The 19,462-nt window shown below is 46.2% G+C and overlaps 1 protein-coding gene across 2 annotated transcripts in view; it reads left to right on the plus strand.

The window, feature by feature from the left end:
- traf3 (TNF receptor associated factor 3) overlaps positions 1 to 19,144 on the plus strand; it is a 78,251-nt gene extending 59,107 nt beyond the window's left edge. For both annotated transcript variants that reach the window (XM_033026478.1, XM_033026479.1), the window contains exons 7-11: positions 1,529 to 1,603; positions 2,091 to 2,183; positions 9,782 to 9,922; positions 13,270 to 13,462; positions 16,106 to 19,144. In XM_033026478.1, coding sequence (XP_032882369.1) covers positions 1,529 to 1,603; positions 2,091 to 2,183; positions 9,782 to 9,922; positions 13,270 to 13,462; positions 16,106 to 16,677 — 1,074 coding nt within the window. In that variant the 3' untranslated portion in view covers positions 16,678 to 19,144. The remainder of the gene's footprint in view (positions 1 to 1,528; positions 1,604 to 2,090; positions 2,184 to 9,781; positions 9,923 to 13,269; positions 13,463 to 16,105) is intronic.
- Positions 19,145 to 19,462: the final 318 nt, after the last annotated feature.

Here is a 19,462-nt window from a genome sequence, read left to right on the forward strand (position 1 = left end):
CTTTCAAGAGAGAGTTAGATAGAGTTCTTAAAGATAGCGGAGTCAAGGGATATGGGGAGAAGGCAGAAACGGGGTACAGATTGTGGATGATCAGCCATGATCACATTGAATGGCGGTGCTGGCTCGAAGGGCCGAATGGCCTACTCCTGCACCTATTGTCTATTGTCATGTGTACCAAGGTACAATAAAAACACTTTTTAAAAATGTATTATGGATAGTCTGGGTAACATGGATCTAATTGTTGGAGAATAATTCTAAACATATAAACAATAAAATATAACATTCAAATTGAGATCCTCCAAAGAGGATGATCACATAAGATATCTCTTTAAATAAAACGGGAAGATGAAAAAAATACTTTGAAATGGAAAAGAAAAGTTTGGAAGAAAGTTTAGTTTAGAGATACAGCTCGGAAACAGGCTCTTCGGCCCACTGAGTCCACGCCGACCAGCGATCCCCCCGTACACTAGCACTATCCTACACACACTAGGGGCAATTTACATTTATACCCAGCCAATTAACCTACACACCTGTACGTCTTTAGTGTGTGGGAGCAAACTGAAGATCTCGGAGAAAACCCAGGCGGGGAGAACGTACAAACTCTGTACAGACGGCACCCGTAGTCGGGATCGAACCTGGGTTTCTGGTGTGTAAGCGCCGTAAGGCAGCAACTATACTGCTGTGCCACAGTGCATTGTAATTGTAAATTCCTCTTTTTAATTTGCTTATGATGCAGTATCTTTTGGTCAATGTCTGTGATGGACCAAGTGGTCAGATATCATTATATCGGTATTAAATGTTACTCGTTCCCTACTGCTGGTGATCTCTCACCCTTGTGCAGGAAGGAACTGCAGATGCTGGTTTACACCTGAAGATAGACACAAAAGCTGGAATACCTCAGTGGGACAGGCAGCGTCTCTGGAGAGAAGGAATGGGTGACGTTTCGGGTCGAGACCGAAGAAGGGTCTCCACCTGAAACGTCGCCCAGTCCTTCTCTCCCCTTGTGTTCCTCATTGAACAGCAAAAGCTAAATTGAATGTAAATATCCAGCTGTTGGCAGAAGTCCAGCATGTTTGTGCTAATTTGGGACATTTGCGGACTTGTCAGTTTGGGTCTGGACCCTTCTTCAGATCAAACCAAAAACTCCAGCACTCTGAAACGTCACCTATCCATGTTCTCCACAGATGCTGCCTGACCCGCTGAGTTACTCCAGCACTCTGTGAAACGTCACCTATCCATGTTCTCCACAGATGCTGCCTGACCCACTGAGTTACTCCAGCACTCTGTGAAACGTCACCTATCCATGTTCTCCACAGATGCTGCCTGACCCGCTGAGTTACTCCAGCACTTTGTGTCCTTTTCTTTTGTAACCAGCACCTGCGGTTCCTTGTTTTCTGCATGGTGATCTGCAGCTTGCAATCCTTGATATCAAGATGACTTTCAGTTTCTGACTTGTGTAAATGGAAACAGATAGTGATTGACTTGTAGACCGTTCTAATGTAAAAACAATGTCCTCTTCTCTCTGCAGTTATCTCGCCACCAGTTAGAGTGTCTCAACCAGGTCATGTCCTGTCCATTCTCTCAGTATGGTTGTAGTTTCCAGGTCAGTACAACGTTTTAACCACTTTTATTCCTAAATTTAGCTAAGCTGAAAAATCTAGGTTGTATAGTTCTACGGGTACATTGCAAGACGGGGCTAAAGAAAAGAAATGAACATGCATAATTTAATTTACTGGCAGAGCCCTTGCCTCACAGCGCCAGAGACCAAATTTGATCCCGACCTTGGGTGCTGTCTGTGTGGAGCTTGCATGCCCTCCCTGTGACTGTGTGGGTTTGCTCAGGTTTCCTCCCATATCTCAAAGACGTGCGGCTCTCTAGGTTAATTGGCCTCTGTAATTTCCCCTGGCGTGTAGGGAGTTGGATGAGAAAGTGGGATAACATAGAACTAGCGTGAATGGGCGATCGATGGTCGGCACGGACTCGGTGGGCCGAAGGGCCTGTTTCCACGCCGCATCTCTGGTAAAAACCATGCTTTTCTGATATTTATTTTGCCATCTGACACCGAACTCTCTCCTCCTTTGTTCTGGCAGGGGAACAAGCAGGAGCTTAAAGTGCACGAGGGGAACGCAATGGCCCAACATTTAAATTGTGCGGTCAAGAAGAACGAACATCTGGAAAAAATGGTAAACAAAGCAGGCGAAAAGACTAAACTACTCACTTCATTCAAGTCCCCTCCCACCTCCCCTTCATTTCTAACCCCCCCCCCCCCCTCCACTAAATGTTATTTAACCAGTTCCACGGTTCACAATGACGTAACCCTCTTGGGATCACAACATCCAACACCAATCAGCATATCACGGAACCTCCCTCTCTGGGTCATTTGTTGCTGGCCCTGACTTGTCCTGGTCTTGTCTTACTTCCAGTTTCATCCCCCGCCCCCCTCCCCCCACAGTGTCTCAAGAAAGGGCCTGACGTGAAACGTCACCTATCCATGTTCTCCACAGATGCTGCCTGACCCGCTGAGTTACTCCAGCACTCTTTGAAACGTCACCTATCCATGTTCTCCACAGATGCTGCCTGACCCACTGAGTTACTCCAGCACTCCGTGAAACGTCACCTATCCATGTTCTCCACAGATGCTGCCTGACCCGCTGAGTTACTCCAGCACTCTGTGCAACGTCACCTATCCATGTTCTCCACAGATGCTGCCTGACCCGCTGAGTTACTCCAGCACTCTGTGAAACGTCATCTATCCATGTTCTCCACAGATGCTGCCTGACCCGCTGAGTTACTCCAGCACTCTGTGTCTATGGTGCAAACCAGCATCTGCAGTTCCTTTTTTATGACATTGAGTTCATCCAAGTGTTTTGTAGGTGTAGCAAGTGGGCAGAATGAGTGGTGTACAAACACACACAAACAGTTAACGTTGGAGGTTGTGTGTGAGCGCAGGTTTGTGATGCTGGCCAGTTGAATGTGGGACGAGTGGGTTGAGAGAGGGATTGGCAGGGAGGGACAGAGGCACAAACCTGCAGGATTACAACCCCCGCTTGCCTAACAAAGTGTTTTGTGAACATGTCTTTTCATTATTCGTTAGAAATGAAAGCTGACACCTGCATTCCCACCATTGTATGTCCCTAGGGCGGCATAGTGGTACAGCGGTATAGTTGCTGCCTCTCAGCACCAGTGATCTAGGTTCAATCCTCGCTACAGGTGCTGTCTGAATGGGGTTTGATGATCTGAGGTTGTACTCTGAAGGATCCAGTTTATTCCATTTTATTTCCACTGAGTTACTCCAGCAGGTGAAATGTGTCTGAAGAAGGGTCTCAACCCGAAACGTCACCCTTTCCTTCTCTCCAGAGATGCTGCCTGTCCCGCTGAGTTACTCCAGCACTTTGTCCTCTGGGTCTGCTTGCTATTTCCAGCCACATTGCAACTTTGGGAGTAAAAGACTCGCCTTTATATCATGGAAACGAAAGTTGGCAAGTTTGGGTGTTGGTTTGTACCAAGAATATTTTTGCAGACTTCCGCAGAGTAATGATGGAATCATTGCAAAGATACGAAGGGAAAATCCAGAACTCCCTTTGTCCCACTGAGTGAGTGAGTGAGTGTTGCTGGAAATATTTGTGAATACACACAATTACCTCCCTGTAGCTCTTTGATAAGATGATTGACCAATGAGATATTTTCATATTAGTAAAATACTGTCGGTGCGTGTGTGTGCTTAAAAACAACTAGTTAACACCTGAGGCAGTTTCACACCTTTCTGTTTCACTTTCAGCTTTGGAAACAACACGGCTTGAAATCATTTATTTCCTCTTGTGTTTTGAAGATTTAAACACTTCAAACATTTATTTAAAAAACAAACTCTTCTCATTATCATAGGTGATCTGTGTCTTTGTGATTTTTTTGGGGTGCACAGTGCTGCAGCGGGTAGTGCCGCTGCTTCACAGCGCCAGTGTGACCCGGGTTCGATCCTGACCTTGGGTGCTGTCTGTGTGGAGTTTGTACGTTCTCCCTGTGACTGCGTGGGTTTTCTCCGGGTGCTCCGGTTTCCTCCCACATCCTAAAGATGTGTGGGTTAGTAAAGGGCCCGTCCCACTTTCACCACCTAATTCACGACCTCTGCCGAGTTTGCCCTTGACTCAAACTCACAGCATGGTCGTCACGAGGGGTCGTAGGAGGTCGTAGGCAGGTCGTAGCAGGCCGTGATGCTAGTCGTAGGTACACGTGGCATCAAATAGGTCGGGGCGTTTTTCTAGCCTGATGAAAAAGGTACCAAAGGTCGTGAATTAGGTCGTGAAAGTGGCACAGGCCCTTAAATTGGCCCACTGTAAATTGCCCCCAGCATGTGGGGAGTAGATGAGGAAAGGGCATAACAAAGATGGTCGGATGTGACATTCTACTTGGAATTAGAAGTTATCGGCAAAAAACATTAGCATTCCAGATTCCTCATTGGACTTGAAAATGTTCCTCGGAATTAGTAACTCATTGGCACACACATAACCAAGAGGGAGGAGCAGGGAGAGGTGCAAATCTACAGTTGGTTTATTTTAATCAACTTCTCATGAGGTCAACCAACATCAAGATGATCTGAGGTTTTACTCTGAAGGATCCAGTTTATTCCAGTTCATTCCCACCCCTGCAATCATTCCGAAGAAGGGTCCCGACCCCAAACATCAACCTTCCATGTTCTCCACAGATGCTACCTGGCCTGCTGAGTTACTCCAGCACTTTTAAGGCAGAGATAGATAGATAGATTCTTGATTAGTATGGGTGTCGGGGGTTATGGGGCAAAGGCAGGAGAATGGGGTTAGGAGGGAGAGGTAGATTGAATGGTGGAGTAGACGTGATGGGCTGAATGGCCTAATTCTGCACCTGTCACATGAGCATGTGCACACTGTAAATTGCCCCCTAGTGCATACGGAGTGGATGTGAAAGTGGGATCACATAGAATTAGTGAACAGTTGATCGATGGTCAGCGTGGATCGATGGGTGAAATGGCCTGTTTCCATGCTGTGTCTCTAAACTAAACCTCCATTTTTATTGTCTTTTGGTTTCTTACTCTGTAGCACGGTTTAATCTATTAGAAATCCCAGAACCTTCTGCCACATATTTGATCCATAATATCTGGAGTGCAGAGAAGGTTCACCAGACTGATTCCTGGGATGTCAGGACTTTCATATGAAGAAAGACTGGATAGACTCGGCTTGTACTCGCTAGAATTTAGAAGATTGAGGGGGGATCTTATAGAAACGTACAAAATTCTTAAGGGGTTGGACAGGCTAGATGCAGGAAGATTGTTCCAGATGTTGGGGAAGTCCAGGACAAGGGGTCACAGTTTAAGGATAAAGGGGAAATCCTTTAGGACTGAGATGAGAAAAGCATTTTTCACACAGAGAGTGGCGAATCTCTGGAACTCTCTGCCACAGAAGGTAGTTGAGGCCAGTTCATTGGCTATATTTAAGAGGGAGTTAGATGTGGCCCTTGTGGCTAAAGGGATCAGGGGGTATGGAGAGAAGGCAGGTACAGGATACTGAGTTGGATGATCAGCCATGATCATATTGAATGGCGGTGCAGGCTCGAAGGGCCGAATGGCCTACTCCTGCACCTATTGTCTATGATTCTTATACTTTATTAAAAAAATACCAAGACAGGCTCTTCAATTCACCTTATTGCTGCCACCACTATCTCTCACAATCACGCTCTCTCTTAAAGAACTATAAATTAAATACTTCACTAGAGGCTACATGCATTAATGATAACTATTTTACTGGAGAGCAGTCCTGAGCTCCCATCTACCTCATTTGAGATCCTCAGCCTATCTTTAATCGGACTTTACCGGACTTTATTCCCTTTATTCTGTATCTGTACACTGTGGATGGCGTGATTGTAATCATGTATTGTCTTTCCGCTGACTGGATAGCACGCAACAAAAGCTTTTTGTTCCTCGATACACGTGACAATAAACTAAACTTAATGTGCAGGAAGGAACTGCAGATGCTGGTTTGCACCAAAGTTAGGAAAAAAACAAAGTTATCTATGAAACATTATTCTGAATTAAATTAAGAAATGGCTTAGTAAAATATGAAGCCTGAATTTCAGAATGAAGTAATGGTCGACAGATGTTTGGCTGCTTTGTGTCGTGCCGTTGTGGGAGCTATTAGTGTTTTCTGCAAGTGTTGAACCTATTCAATACACCATCTAGTGTAGAAGCAAGGAACTGCAGAAGCTGGTTAATACACAAAAAATGCTGGAGTAACTTAGGCCGCATCTCTGGAGAACGTGGATAGGTGATGTTTTGGATTGAGAACCTTCTGATAGAGATTCACAAAGCTAAAATGGTGACATGGCAGGGAATTGCTGCAATATTTATTTAGAGGCAGCAGGGTGGCGCAGCGGTAGAGAGCCGCGTTCCATCCTAACTACGGGCGCTGTCTGTACTGAGTTTGTACGTTCTCCCCGTGATCCGTGTGGGTTTTCTCCGAGATCTTCGGTTTCCTCCAACACTGCAAAGACGTGCAGGTTTGCAGGTTAATTGGCTTGTTATCAATGTAAATATTGTCCCTAGTGTAGGATAGTGTTAATGTGCGGGGATCGCTGGTCGATGAGGACTCGGTGGGCTGAAGGGCCTGTTTTCGTGCTGTATCACTAAACTAAACTAGCAACACGCTGTGTTGTATCTTAATAGCCAGAAACGTCACATACCTCAGTCCAGTTAGCTTGTTAATAGATTACGGGCATTGTGGGATATATATGATTATAATAAGTTACGGTTGTGCAGCGTTGGAGTTGTTGCCTCATGGCACCGGAGAACCCGGTTCCATCCAGGTCTCGAGTGCTGTCTGTGTGGAGTTTCTCCGTTCTCCCTGTGACCATGTGGGTTTTCTCTGGGTGCTCCGGTTTCCTCCCACACCCTGAAGACGTGCGGGTGTGTAGGTTAATTGGGACGCTGTAAATTGCCCCTAGCTTGCGGGGAGTAGATGAGGAAAGGGGATAACAAAGAAGGTCGGATGTGACATTCTACTTGGAATTAGAAGTTATCGGCTGAAAACATTAGCATTCCAGATTCCTCGTTGGATCCAGCTTATTCCAGTTTATTTCCACTCTTCCAGCTTTCCTTCCTCCCACCCCTGCAATCATTCCGAGGAAGGGTCCCGTCCATTTTCTCCACAGATGCTGCCTGGCCTGCTGAGTTACTCCAGCACTTTAAGGCAGAGATAGATAGATAGATAGATTCTTGATTAGTACGGGTGTCGGGGGTTATGGGGAGAAGGCAGGAGAATGGGGTTAGGAGGGAGAGGTAGATCAGTCGTGATTGAATGGTGGAGTAGACGTGATGGGCTGAATGGCCTAATTCTGCTCCTATCACTTATGACCCTGTGCTCACTTTGTCTCCATCTTTGGTATAAACCATGACTCTCCCTGCGTTGGTAGCCATCCTCCTCGAAACAGCATCGGCAGTTCCTCCTTTCACTTTTGTTTTCCTTCACATCATTAAATGGTGTACTGCACTATAAAACCTTGCCCAGCACTGATGCTGCCGGACCCACTGAGTTTCTCCAGCATTGGGTGTCGATCATCATTATAAACCAGCAACAGCATTTCCTTCCGACAAGGTTTCACTTTCTGAATCTTCTACACAAGTATTTTTCCAGCTTTCCAGAATTGAAACACAATTAAAGAACTTTAGACTTTACACCACCACTCCTATCTCTTTAACCCAGCAAGGTTGTTATTGGATGAATAGTACCGCAGAGATGCTGGGGGCAAAGGCTGGACTGAGCTGAAAATCAAAACAAAAAGGCCTCAAGTTGGGAAAAGGGGAAGTACAACGGGATCTTGGGGTCCTTGTTCATCAGTATATGAAAGTAAGCATGCAGGTACAGCAGGCAGTGAAGAAAGCGAATGGCATGTTGGCCTTCATAACAAGAGGAGTATGGGAGCAAAGAGGTCCTTCTGCAGTTGTACAGAGCCCTAGTGAGACCACACCTGGAGTATTGGGTGCAGTTTTGGTCCCCTAATTTGAGGAAGGACATTCTTGCTATTGAGGGAATGCAGCGTAGGTTTACAAGGTTAATTCCCGGGATGGCGGGACTGTCATATGCTAAGAGAATGGAGCAGCTGGGCTTGTACACTCTGGAGTTTAGAAGGATGAGAGGGAATCTTATTGAAACGTATAAGATTGTTAAGGGTTTGGACACGCTAGAGGCAGGAAATATGTTCCCGGTGTTGGGGGAGTCCAGAACCAGGTGCCACAGTTTAAGAATAAGGGGTAAGCCATTTAGAACGGAGATGAGGAAATTTTTTCTTACAGAGAGTTGTGAGTCTGGCCTCAGCCTCAACTGAACTAGTCTGTTTACACCCATCCCAGGGCATATGATTCTATTGGAATCTTGAGTTCTGATCAAAGGTCAATAATGTTAAATATTGACTTTCTAAGTTTACTTACACTGTATTCCTTGCTAAATGCTGCCATCGTCATCTTAATTCTTTCAAACTGGTTTTGCTAGTTTGCATTTAACTTGCTCTAAGCTGTTTTTGTACCATACAAATCCCATAAAAGGTTCCCTTTATATACGTATGCTATTGTAAACCATGAACGGTCTGTAAATGAGCTGGTATTCTCGAGAGCTGGTGGCCTAGAACATACATAGATCAGTATAGTGCAGGAACAGGCCCTTCGGCCCACAAATCTGCTCCAACCAGCGATCCCCGCACATTAACACTATCCTACACACACCTATACCAAGCCAAACCTGTATGTCGTTGGAGTGTGGGAGGAAACCCAGGATTTCAGAGAAACCCCACGCGGTCACAAACTCCGTACAGACAGCACCCGTAGTCAGGATTGAACCGGGGTCTCTGGCGCTGCAAGGCAGCAACTCTACCGCTGTGCCACTGTGCTGCCTTGCCATTGTGCCGTTTGTGCCACACATGATGCCAAGACCATCTCTTACCTCCCTGCATATGATCAATATCCCTTCATTCTCTGCATATCCATTTGCCTATCCAAAAGCCTCATAAATTGGTAATTGTGGGCAAGTTGTGCCAAAGGACCTACTTATCGGTGAGACCAAGCGCGGCCATCGTTTCGCTGAACACGTCTCAGTCTGCCTGAACCTACCTGATCTCCCGGTTGCCAACCTTTAACTCCCCTCCCATTCCCACACTGACCTTTCTGTCCTATTTTCTATTTCCTTCGCTCCATAGATGCTGTCTCAGTTTCTCCAGCATTTTTGTCTACCTTTCTGTCCTGGGCCTCCTCCACTGTCAGAGTGAGGCCCAGTGCAAAGTGGGGGAACAGCACCTCATATTTCGCTTGGGAAACTTACATCCCAGTGGTATAAATATTGATTTCTCTAACTTCAAGTAACCCTTGCTTCCCCTCTCTCTCCACCCCTCCCCCATCCTGGTTCCCCGACCAGTCTGATTGTCCTCCTGATTAAATTTTATCTCTGTTTGCTTCGTTGTCAACTTCTCCTAGCTAACAATGACCTATTCTACGTTTTCCTTGATCCTCGTACCCTTTGATGTCTTGTTTTCACACCTTACACTTCCTTATCTCTGTATCTCCCCCTTCCCTAACTCTCATTATGAAGAATGGTCTCCACCGAAACGTCACCCATTCCTTCACTCCAGAGATGCTGCCTGTCCCGCTGAGTTACTCCTGCATTTTGTGTCTGTATTCGGGCCTATTTCCACAATCTCTGACTGAGAGAGAACTATTCATGGTTGATTTTATGAGCGACTCTGTAGTAACAGTCCTTCTGTCTTGCTGCAGGTTTTCGAGCTGCAGAACAAGCTGCAAGAAAAGTGTAACACGGTGGATTTGATGGCTGCCCAGCTAAGCCATCTGGAGAAGGAACAAAGTAAATCTGCACAGCTTGCTAATAAGAACGAAAGTCGCCTTGGCCACATGCAGGTAAGAGCCATCAGCACGAATACAGCAATGCTGGTGTATTTGCTGATCCTTGTGCGGAGAAGGATCTTGGTTTATAAATGTTGAGAAGCTAAACTAAAGTGGCAGTGGAACAGAAATGGGATGGACACAAAATGCAGGAGTATCTCTGGAGAATATGGATAGGTGACTGAAGACTGAAGAAGGGTCCTGATCCAAAACGCCACCTATCCACGTGCTCCAGAGATGCTGCCTGACCCACTGAGTTACTCCAGCACTTTGTATTTATCTTTGTTATAAACCAGCGTCAGCAGTTCCCAGTTATTACATTAGAACATTAATGGGAATTTTGACTAACTTGGGCAATAAAATTAATGTAAATGCACATGTACATGTAAAATTCCCTTAATCATGTATCTGTACGCTGTGAACGGCTCGATTGTAATCAGGTATTGTCTTGCCGCTGACTGGTTAGCACGCAACAAAAGCTTTTCACTGTACCTCGGTACACGTGACAATAAACAAACTAAACTATAATGGCCAGTTAGTAAAAGCAATGAAGAGAGGAACTACAAGGGTGAACTTTGAGGGAAAACTAGTGGCTTAATCCAGCAAAGATCTAGCTGAGGGAAAATCTTCGAGAAATGTAACGTCTTCTGTTTAAACCAGCATCCTTCTTACACATGTAATGTCATTAAGGTTGGAAAAGATTTGAGAATGTGAAAATTAAACTGTTATTCCAGGTATGATTCTATCCTAAAGGGATATGGGGAGAAGGCAGGCACGGGTTATTGATAGGGGACGATCAGCCATGATCATAATGAATGGTGGTGCTGGCTCGAAGGGCCGAATGGCCTCCTCCTGCGCTTATTTTCTATGTTTCTAATATTGGTACGTTCTCCCTGTGACCATGTGGGTTTTCTCCAGGTGCTCCGGTTTCCTTCCACTCTCCAAAGATGTGCGGGTTTGTAGGTGAATTGGCTTCTGTACATTATCCCAAGTGTGTAGGATTCGATAATGTGAAAAATAACTATTGTATAGGGTGATCAAAGGTCGGCGTGGACTTGGTGGGCCTGTTTCCATGTGGTAGCTCTAAACTAAACTAAAAACTATCCTTTGATTCATTTCCAATGGACATAGGTTCGGATGAGGATATCTATTCAGATGTGTCAAATTTAGATGTAACAAAATCATGAATGAGAATGGGGAAAGTGGTAGACAAAATGTACAAGAAGGAACTGCAGATGCTGGTTTGAACCAAAGATACACACAAAAAGCTGGAGCAACTCAGCGGGACAGGCAGCATCTCTGGAGAGAAGGAATGGGTGACGTTTCGGGTCGAGACCCTTCCTCAGACTGAGAGTCAGGGGAAAGGGAAATGAGAGATATCGACAGTGATGTAGAGAGATGAATGAATGAAAGAACAAATGAATGAAATTTATGCAAATATGTAAAAGTTATCGTGGAAACGGGCCATTGGTGGCTGTGGGCTGGGTGTTAACGGGTTATACAGACAATGAGACTCACCAGGGTGGCAGTGAAACAATGACTAAGGTGGGGGTGGGACAGAGAGAGAGGGGATGCCAGGATTACTTGAAGAGAAATCAACATTCATACCATAGGGTTGTAAGCTGCCCAGCAATATCATATTTCGACAGGGCGGAAATAGACAGTGCTAACCAATTTGAAATGTGAAATATCAACGAGGTCACAATACACAATACAATACACAATACAATTTATTTGTCACTTGAACCTCATAGAGGCTCAAATGAAATGTTGTTTCTGCAGTCATACACACATGAAAAAAAGACCCAAGACACAACACAATTTACACAGACATCCATCACAGCGCATCTCCTCCTCGCTGTGATGGAAGGCAAAAAAACTTATCTCTCCCCTGCACTCCCCATTCCCCTCCCGATGTCAGAGTCAAAGCCCCCGGCGGGCGATGGCAATTGTCCACAATAATTTGAACAGTGGAAGGGGAAAGGACTAGAGTAATACTGTCCCGTATTAGCCGGGACATCCTGTATATTGGTTTGGTCCATACGGGACCGCCCTTATCCCAAAGGAATTTTTAACGTTGTGATAGTACCTGCCTCAACTTCCTCCTCCAACTACCTCCTCCAACTGTTCCATGTACCCACCACCCTTTGTGTAAAAATTAATTTGCGCCTCGCTTTTACCTCTCGCTTTACGTCTATGTCTGCTGGTTCTTGATTCCTCTGCTCTGGGTAAAAGACTCTGTGCATTCACCCTATCTAATGCTCTCTTGATCTTGTACACTTCTATACGGGCCCCCCTCAGCCTCCTGCGCTCCAAGGAATAAAGTCCTAGCCTGCCCAACCCCTGCCCAACCCCTCTCTATCACCCCTTAAACTCCTCCTGAGTCCTGCCTTCCATCACAGCGAGTCTGCCCCCTTTCCAGCTTGACCACATCTTTCCTATAACAGTGACCAAAAGTGAACAAAATACTCTAAATGTGGCCTCACCAACGTCTTGTACATTTGACGCTGAAACTTTACATTCAGTATTGATTTGTATTGAATGTACTCTCAGAATAAAAGGATGAATGGACGAAGGGAAGGAATTTCTTCAGTCAGAGAGTGGTGAAGGCCAATTGAATGCCAATTTGTAAGTTGGAGATTGGCAGATTCTTGATTAGTACAGGTGTCAGAGGTTATGGGGAGAAGGCAGGAGCATGGTCATAAGTGATAGGAGCAGATTTAGGCCATTCGGTCCACTAAGTCTACTCTGCCATTCAATCATGGCTGATCTACCTGCCTTCTCCCCACAACCCCTGACACGCATACTAATTCTTAGAATAAAGGGGAGGTCATTTAAGACTGAGGTGAGAAAAAGCTTTTTCACCCAGAGAGTTGTGAATTTATGGAATTCCCTGCCACAGAGGGCAGTGGAGGCCAAATCACTGGATGGATTTAAGAGAGAGTTAGATAGAGCTTGAGGGGCTAGTGGAGTCAAGGGATATGGGGAGAAGGCAGGCACGGGTTATTGATAGGAGACGATCAGCCATGATCACAATGAATGGCGGTGCTGGCTCGATGTGCCGAATGGCCTCCTCCTGCACCTATTTTCTATGTTTCTATGTAATCAAGAATCTATCTATCTCTGCCTTGAAAATATCCACTGACTTGGCCTCCGCAGCCTTCTGTGGCAAGGAATTCCACAGATTCACCACCCTCTGATTAGAGAAACATCCTCTCCTCATCCGCTCGATCCAATGGGTTGAGAGGGAGAGATAGATCAGCCATGATCGAATGGCGGAGTAGACTTGACGGGCTGAATGGCCTATTTCTGCTCCTATGAACTTTTATCATTTCTACATTTTGTTTTTTTTTCCCCGGTAGAAGATGTTAGCGAGTCAGACGGATAAGTTGATGACCATTGATCAAACCTCGCAGCAGGCTTACCAGAGGCAGGAGGAGACGGCTCGGGATGCCAAAACTCTGCGCGAGTCTGTAGACCACCTCCAGACGCGGGTTAGACAACTGGAATTGCCCGGCAGAGCTGCTGGTTCGGGCTCCGGGGCCACCAGCTTGAGTAAGTTCAAAGCCAATGCTTCTCCCAGCCACCACACATCATGTCCCATCTACACCGCATTTAGAATATTGTGTTCCGTTCTGGGCACCATGTTATAGGAAATATGTTGTCAAGCTGGAAAGGGTATAGAGAAGATTTACGATGATGTTGCCAGGACTAGAGGGTTCACACTTCACCTGGCTGTAGGGAGAGGTTTGAGTAGGCTGGGTATCTATTCCATGGAGCGTAGGAGGATGAGGGGTGATCTTATTGAGGTGTATAATATCATGAGAGGAATAGATTCGGTAGATGCACTGAGTCTCTTGCCCAGAGTAGGCGAATCGAGGATCAGAGGACATAGGTTTAAGGTGAAGGGGGAAAGATAGGAATCTGAGGGGTAACTTTTTCACACAGTATGGGTGTATGGAACAAGCTGCCAGAGGAGGTAGTTGAGGCAGGGACTATCTCATCGTTTAAGAAACAGTTAGACAGGTACATGGATAGGACTGGTTTGGAGGGATCTGGACCAAGCGCAGGCAAGTGGGACTAGTGTAGCTGGAACATTGTTGGCCAGTGTGGGCAAGTTGGGCCGAAGGGCCTGTATTTACACTGTGTTACTATCACTCCATGATTACAATGGGGATCCAAGCATGGAGTGCTGCAACTTGTCCCAACATCATCAATGGCTCAATGGCTGAAAGGTACATTCACCCTATATATTCCCCTCATAGAAACAGAAACATAGAAAATATGTGCAGGTGTAGGTCATTTGGCCCTTCGAGCCAGCACCGCCATTCATTGTGATCATGGCTGGTCATCCACAATCAGTAACCCGTGCCTGCCTTCTCCCCACACCCCTTGATTCCATTAGCCCCTAGAGCTTTATCTAACTCTCTTTTAAATTCATATCCAGTGAATTGGCCTCCACTGCCATCTGTGGCAAAGAATTCCACAAATTTACAACTCTCTGGGTGAAAACGTTTTTGGCCTATCCTTTATTCTTAGACACAGACTGTGGCCCCTGGTTCTGGACTCCCACAACATTGTGAACATTTTTCCTGCATCTAGCTTGTCCAGTCCTTTTAAAATTTTAAATGTTTCTATAAGATCGCCCCTCATCCTTCTAAACTCTAGTGAATACAAGCCTAGTCTTTCCAATCTTTCCTCTTATGACAGTCCCGCATTCCGGGGATTAACATTGTGAACCTACGCTGCACTCTACCCTATAGCAAGGATGTCCTTCCTCAAATTAGGAGACCAAAACTGCACACAATACTCCAGATGTGGCCTGTACAACTGCAGAAGAACCTCTTTACTCCTGTACTCAAATCCTCGTGTTATGAAGGCCAACATGCCATTAGCTTTCTTCACTGCCTGCTGTACCTGCATGCTTACTTTCAGTGACTGGTGTACAAGGAGGCCCAGGTTTTGTTGCACTTCCCCTTTTTCCTAATCTGACACCGTTGAGACAATAATCTGCCTCCTTGTTCTTGCCGCCAAAGTGGATAACCTCACATTTATCTACATTATACTGCATCTGCCATGCATCTGCCCACTCACTCAACCTGTCCAAGTCACCCTGCAACCTCCTAGCTTTGCAGTTCACATTGCCACCCAGCTTTGTGTCATCTGCAAATTTGCTTGTGTTACTTTGAATCCCTTCATCTAGATCATTAATGTATATTGTAAATAGCTGGGGTCCCAGCACCGAGCCTTGCGGTACCCCACTAGTCACTGCCTGCCATTCTGACAGGGCCCCGTTTATTCCTACTCTTTGTTTCCTGTCTGCCAACCAATTCTCTATCCATGTCAGCACCCTATCCCCAATACCATGTGCTCTAATTTTGCCCACTAATCTCCTATGTGGGACCTTATCAATTGCTTTCTGAAAGTCCAGATACACTACTCATCCTCCTGCACTCCAAGGGATAAAGTGCTGGCCTGTACAAACTGTCCTGCCCTGTTTTGCTCTGAAGCAGTTGGACATTTTGCTAATCACTAGTTTAGTTTAGTTTAGCGACACAGCATGGAAACAGACCCTTCAGCCCACCGAGTCCGCACCGACCAGCGATCCCCGGACACTAATACTATCCTACACAAACTAAGGACAATTTGCATTTATACCAACCCAATTAACCTACAAACCTGTACGTCTGTGGAGTGTGGGAGGGAACCGAAGATCTCGGAAAAACTCCACGCAGGTCACGGGGAGAACGTGCAAACTCCGTACAGTCAGTACCCGTAGTCAGGATGGAAACCGGGTCACTGGCGGTGTAATGCCCCTGTCTCACTTAGGAAACCTGAACGGAAACCTCTGGAGACTTTAATAATAATAATAATAACTTTGCGCCCCACCCAAGGTTTCCATGAGGTTCCCGGAGGTTTTTGTCAGTCTCCCTACCTGCTTCCATTACCTGCAACCTCCGGCAACCACCTACAACCTCCGGGAACCGCACGGAAACCTTGGGCGGGGCGCAAAGTCTCCAGAGGTTTCCGTTCAGGTTTCCTAAGTGGGACAGGGGGAATTAGGCAGCAACTCTACCGCTGCACCACCGTGCTGCCCTACACTCTGTGACGCTGTTTAAAAGCGGCATGAAGTAAATAATGAGTTCTGTTGCAAAATGGCGTGGCTGTAATGAAACACTGAATGCTTTTGCCTTGCAGCGGAGTTAAGTAACCAGCTGAAGAGGTTTGACAGTTTGCTGAGCGTGCATGATGTAAGGTTGGCAGATATGGACCTGCGCTTCCAACTCTTGGAGACGGTCAGCTACAACGGCAAACTGATTTGGAAGATCCGTGACTACAAGCGGCGGAAACAGGAGGCGGTCAGTGGCAAGACCTTGTCCCTGTACAGCCAGCCCTTCTACACCGGCTATTTTGGCTACAAGATGTGTGCCCGCGTGTACCTGAATGGCGACGGCATGGGCAAAGGAACCCACTTGTCCCTGTTCTTTGTTGTCATGCGAGGGGAATACGATGCACTCTTACCCTGGCCCTTCAAGCAGAAGGTGACCTTGATGTTGCTGGACCAAGGCCAGGCCGGTCGGCACCTGGGTGATGCCTTTAAGCCCGACCCCAACAGCAGCAGCTTCAAGCAGCCGGTGGGAGAGATGAACATCGCCTCGGGCTGCCCCCTCTTTGTTGCACAGACGGTCTTGGAAAGTGGGACGTACATTAAGGATGACACTATCTTCATTAAAGTCGTCGTCGATACTTCGGACTTGCCTGACCCGTGACTGGATACCGCAGCGACTGCAAGGGGAAGAACAAGTGCCGAGCAGGATCGGCAGTGGAGTGCCGAGCGGGGGGGCTGTTGACCCCGACACCGATGGCAGCCGAGGACTGGGCTGCTTCACCGGTTGGCCTGAATGCAAAGGGCCTTGTGTGTCCCGATGAAGGGGCGTGCACTGGGACTACACCGACCACCCTCCCATCATTGGGGCGACTGGTCATACTGCGGGGAACTCCAAGAGTGTCGTCGAGTCTATGATTGTGCTGAAGTGTGTTGGCGGGCAGTGTAGACCACCCGATCCACGTGGGGAAAGGCCGCTGGAATACGCCAGCTTTTGTTTGTACTCACCACCTGTATTTATATCAGCACCTTCCACGGATTAGCACCATGTCTCCCGGGAATGTTTCTCAAGCAGCGTTTCACACTGAGCCACTCGTCAGGGGACACGACCAAAAACTGGGGCAAAATCATTGTTTGTTAGCATTACAGTCTGGGCTGATGAGTTCATTAGTGATAGGAGCAGAAGTAGGCCACTCGGCCCATCAAGTCTACTCCACCATTCAATCATGGCTGATCTATCTCTTCCTCTCAACCCCATTCTCCTGACTTCTCCCCCATAACCCCTGACATCCGTACTAATCAAGAATCGATCAATATCTGCCTTGAAAATACCCATTGACCTGGCCTCTGCAGCCTTCCACAGCTTCACCGCCAAGGCCAAAATGGGCTCTGCATTCTTGGTTCTTCCCTCGCGAGAGTTCACATGAGTTGCACAAAAGGGAATCTCCAAACTTGCCACACCATGACCTCAGGTCATTGTCAGTAAAATCCCCGGCTTCGGAAGGTGGGGCAATGAGGGTGGAAAGATGCACAGTGTCACCGTCAAACAGGTTCCTCCTGTCTCCTCAACCCAATCCCACAAGATTTGTCTGTCGAGTGGAAAATGCTCACCGCACCTTGGTACATGTCAGAACAATAAACCTAAATTGAAAGTATTTTGTTCCTATTGCGATAAAATGGTTATTTAGTGCAGTAATTAAGGATGGAAAATAACCTGGAGGATTACCTGCCCTATTGACTGTGTTTAATCTTGGCTTAAAGTTACTAGAAGTTCAGACAAGGAGATAGATCTGTACTTTTACAGCAAGGTTTCGCAATCTAAAGATTTTAGTGTTCGTTAGAGCACTTTTGACCTGCAGTCAATGTTGCAATGTAGGAAGTTCAACCACACACAACAGCTTGCAACGGCTGTAACCATCGTGTGACAATGATCAGATAACTCATTTGTGTTCAGTGGTTGATTGAGGGTGAAAGAATGCTGTGCTCTCGTCTGAAATAGAGTCAGGGATTGTTAATCCCTCAATGGACACAAAACTCAGGTCGAGACCCTTAGCGTCACCCATTCCTTCTCTCCAGAGATGCTGCCTGTCCCGTTGAGTTACTCCAGCATTTTGTGCCGATCTTCTCCATTTGCCAATGCTAACTTACAACTGATCTTTGATGTTATCTCTGGTTTCCAACTAAACATTTGATTACACACTGATGCTCCAATCCTGATTAAAGGAATGGATTTGTAGATTTTTTGTAGCTCTCTAATATAATTTTAATTTTGTTCAGTGGAAAGGTTGTTATCACAAGTGTTACCGCTGATGCCGGTTCACTTCAATCTCCAGACGTTTAGTACTATAGATGGTCACAAAAAACTCAGCTAGTCAGGCAGCATCTCTGGAGAAAAGAAATAGGTGACGTTTCGGGTCGGGGCACTTCAACAGACTGCAGACTAATTTTCCACATTTTCCACCTAAATGCTGCTTCCCTTATCCCAGTGGCTACATGTTAGACTCCTTTAAATACTGAGACCAGGAATCTGCTGCTAAAAGGAACAGTAAAGGCTGGATTCAGCCGGGGGAGTAGATTTGTTGAGTGTTGGAGAAACTCGGGATGAATGCTGGCGTGGAATGTAAAGCCAGGTGAACCAGTGTAATGGTGAGGTGGTGAATATGTGGCAATGAAGCGGCTGTCAGATGCACCAATCTCCCAGAGGTTCACATCAAACATCCCCACATGCCACAGTCGTCATTTCAAGCCCACTCATCCTCTTCGATAGTTCATTTAAATTATTAGAAATTGTTATTGCAAATGTTTACCTTATGACTAATGTAACCTCAGTTTGTGTTTTTAATTTTGTGAAAATTATATTATTTAATTGCTGGCACGTGTGTTTGGTTGACTGTGCTCGAGTGCATACGTGTGTGGATGGCATTGTGTTTGTGTGGATTCTCTTTAATTCTTCTCGCTGGAAAGACACCAGTGGAGTGACGTTCTTTTGTAAGAGCTTCTTTCAGTGTCTGTTTGTTGAAACTTTGTTTTGTCACCGGTTCATCGATGAATTGATGTGTTTGAGAAGCCACGAGATTTCTGTTGCGTTCTGGACTAATCCCATTTCAATAAATACAGTCATACCTCAGAAATACTTCTTCACTCCATGTGGTAACGTTCCTTGGTAATAATACAACGTGAATGAATGGATACTTTATTGTCACATGTGACAAGCAACAGTGTAATTCTTTGCTTGCGTACCCAGGTATGCAAATAGTTGCCACATAAAGGGCATTGACTTAGTTACAAGGTATCCGCACGACAGGTCTTCCTATGTTCCCGATGGTGCATCGTCCGACTATCACGTGACCCGTTCTTGACCGCCGGTGCCCTCAACGCTCGTCGCACTGCCGACTGCCGTAAAGACTTTGTTATGTTGCAAAGGTGAAGGAGAGAAGGCCATGATTGAA

This window comes from Amblyraja radiata, chromosome 9, assembly GCF_010909765.2.
Source record: "Amblyraja radiata isolate CabotCenter1 chromosome 9, sAmbRad1.1.pri, whole genome shotgun sequence".
In the NCBI taxonomy this organism is placed as follows: domain Eukaryota; kingdom Metazoa; phylum Chordata; class Chondrichthyes; order Rajiformes; family Rajidae; genus Amblyraja; species Amblyraja radiata.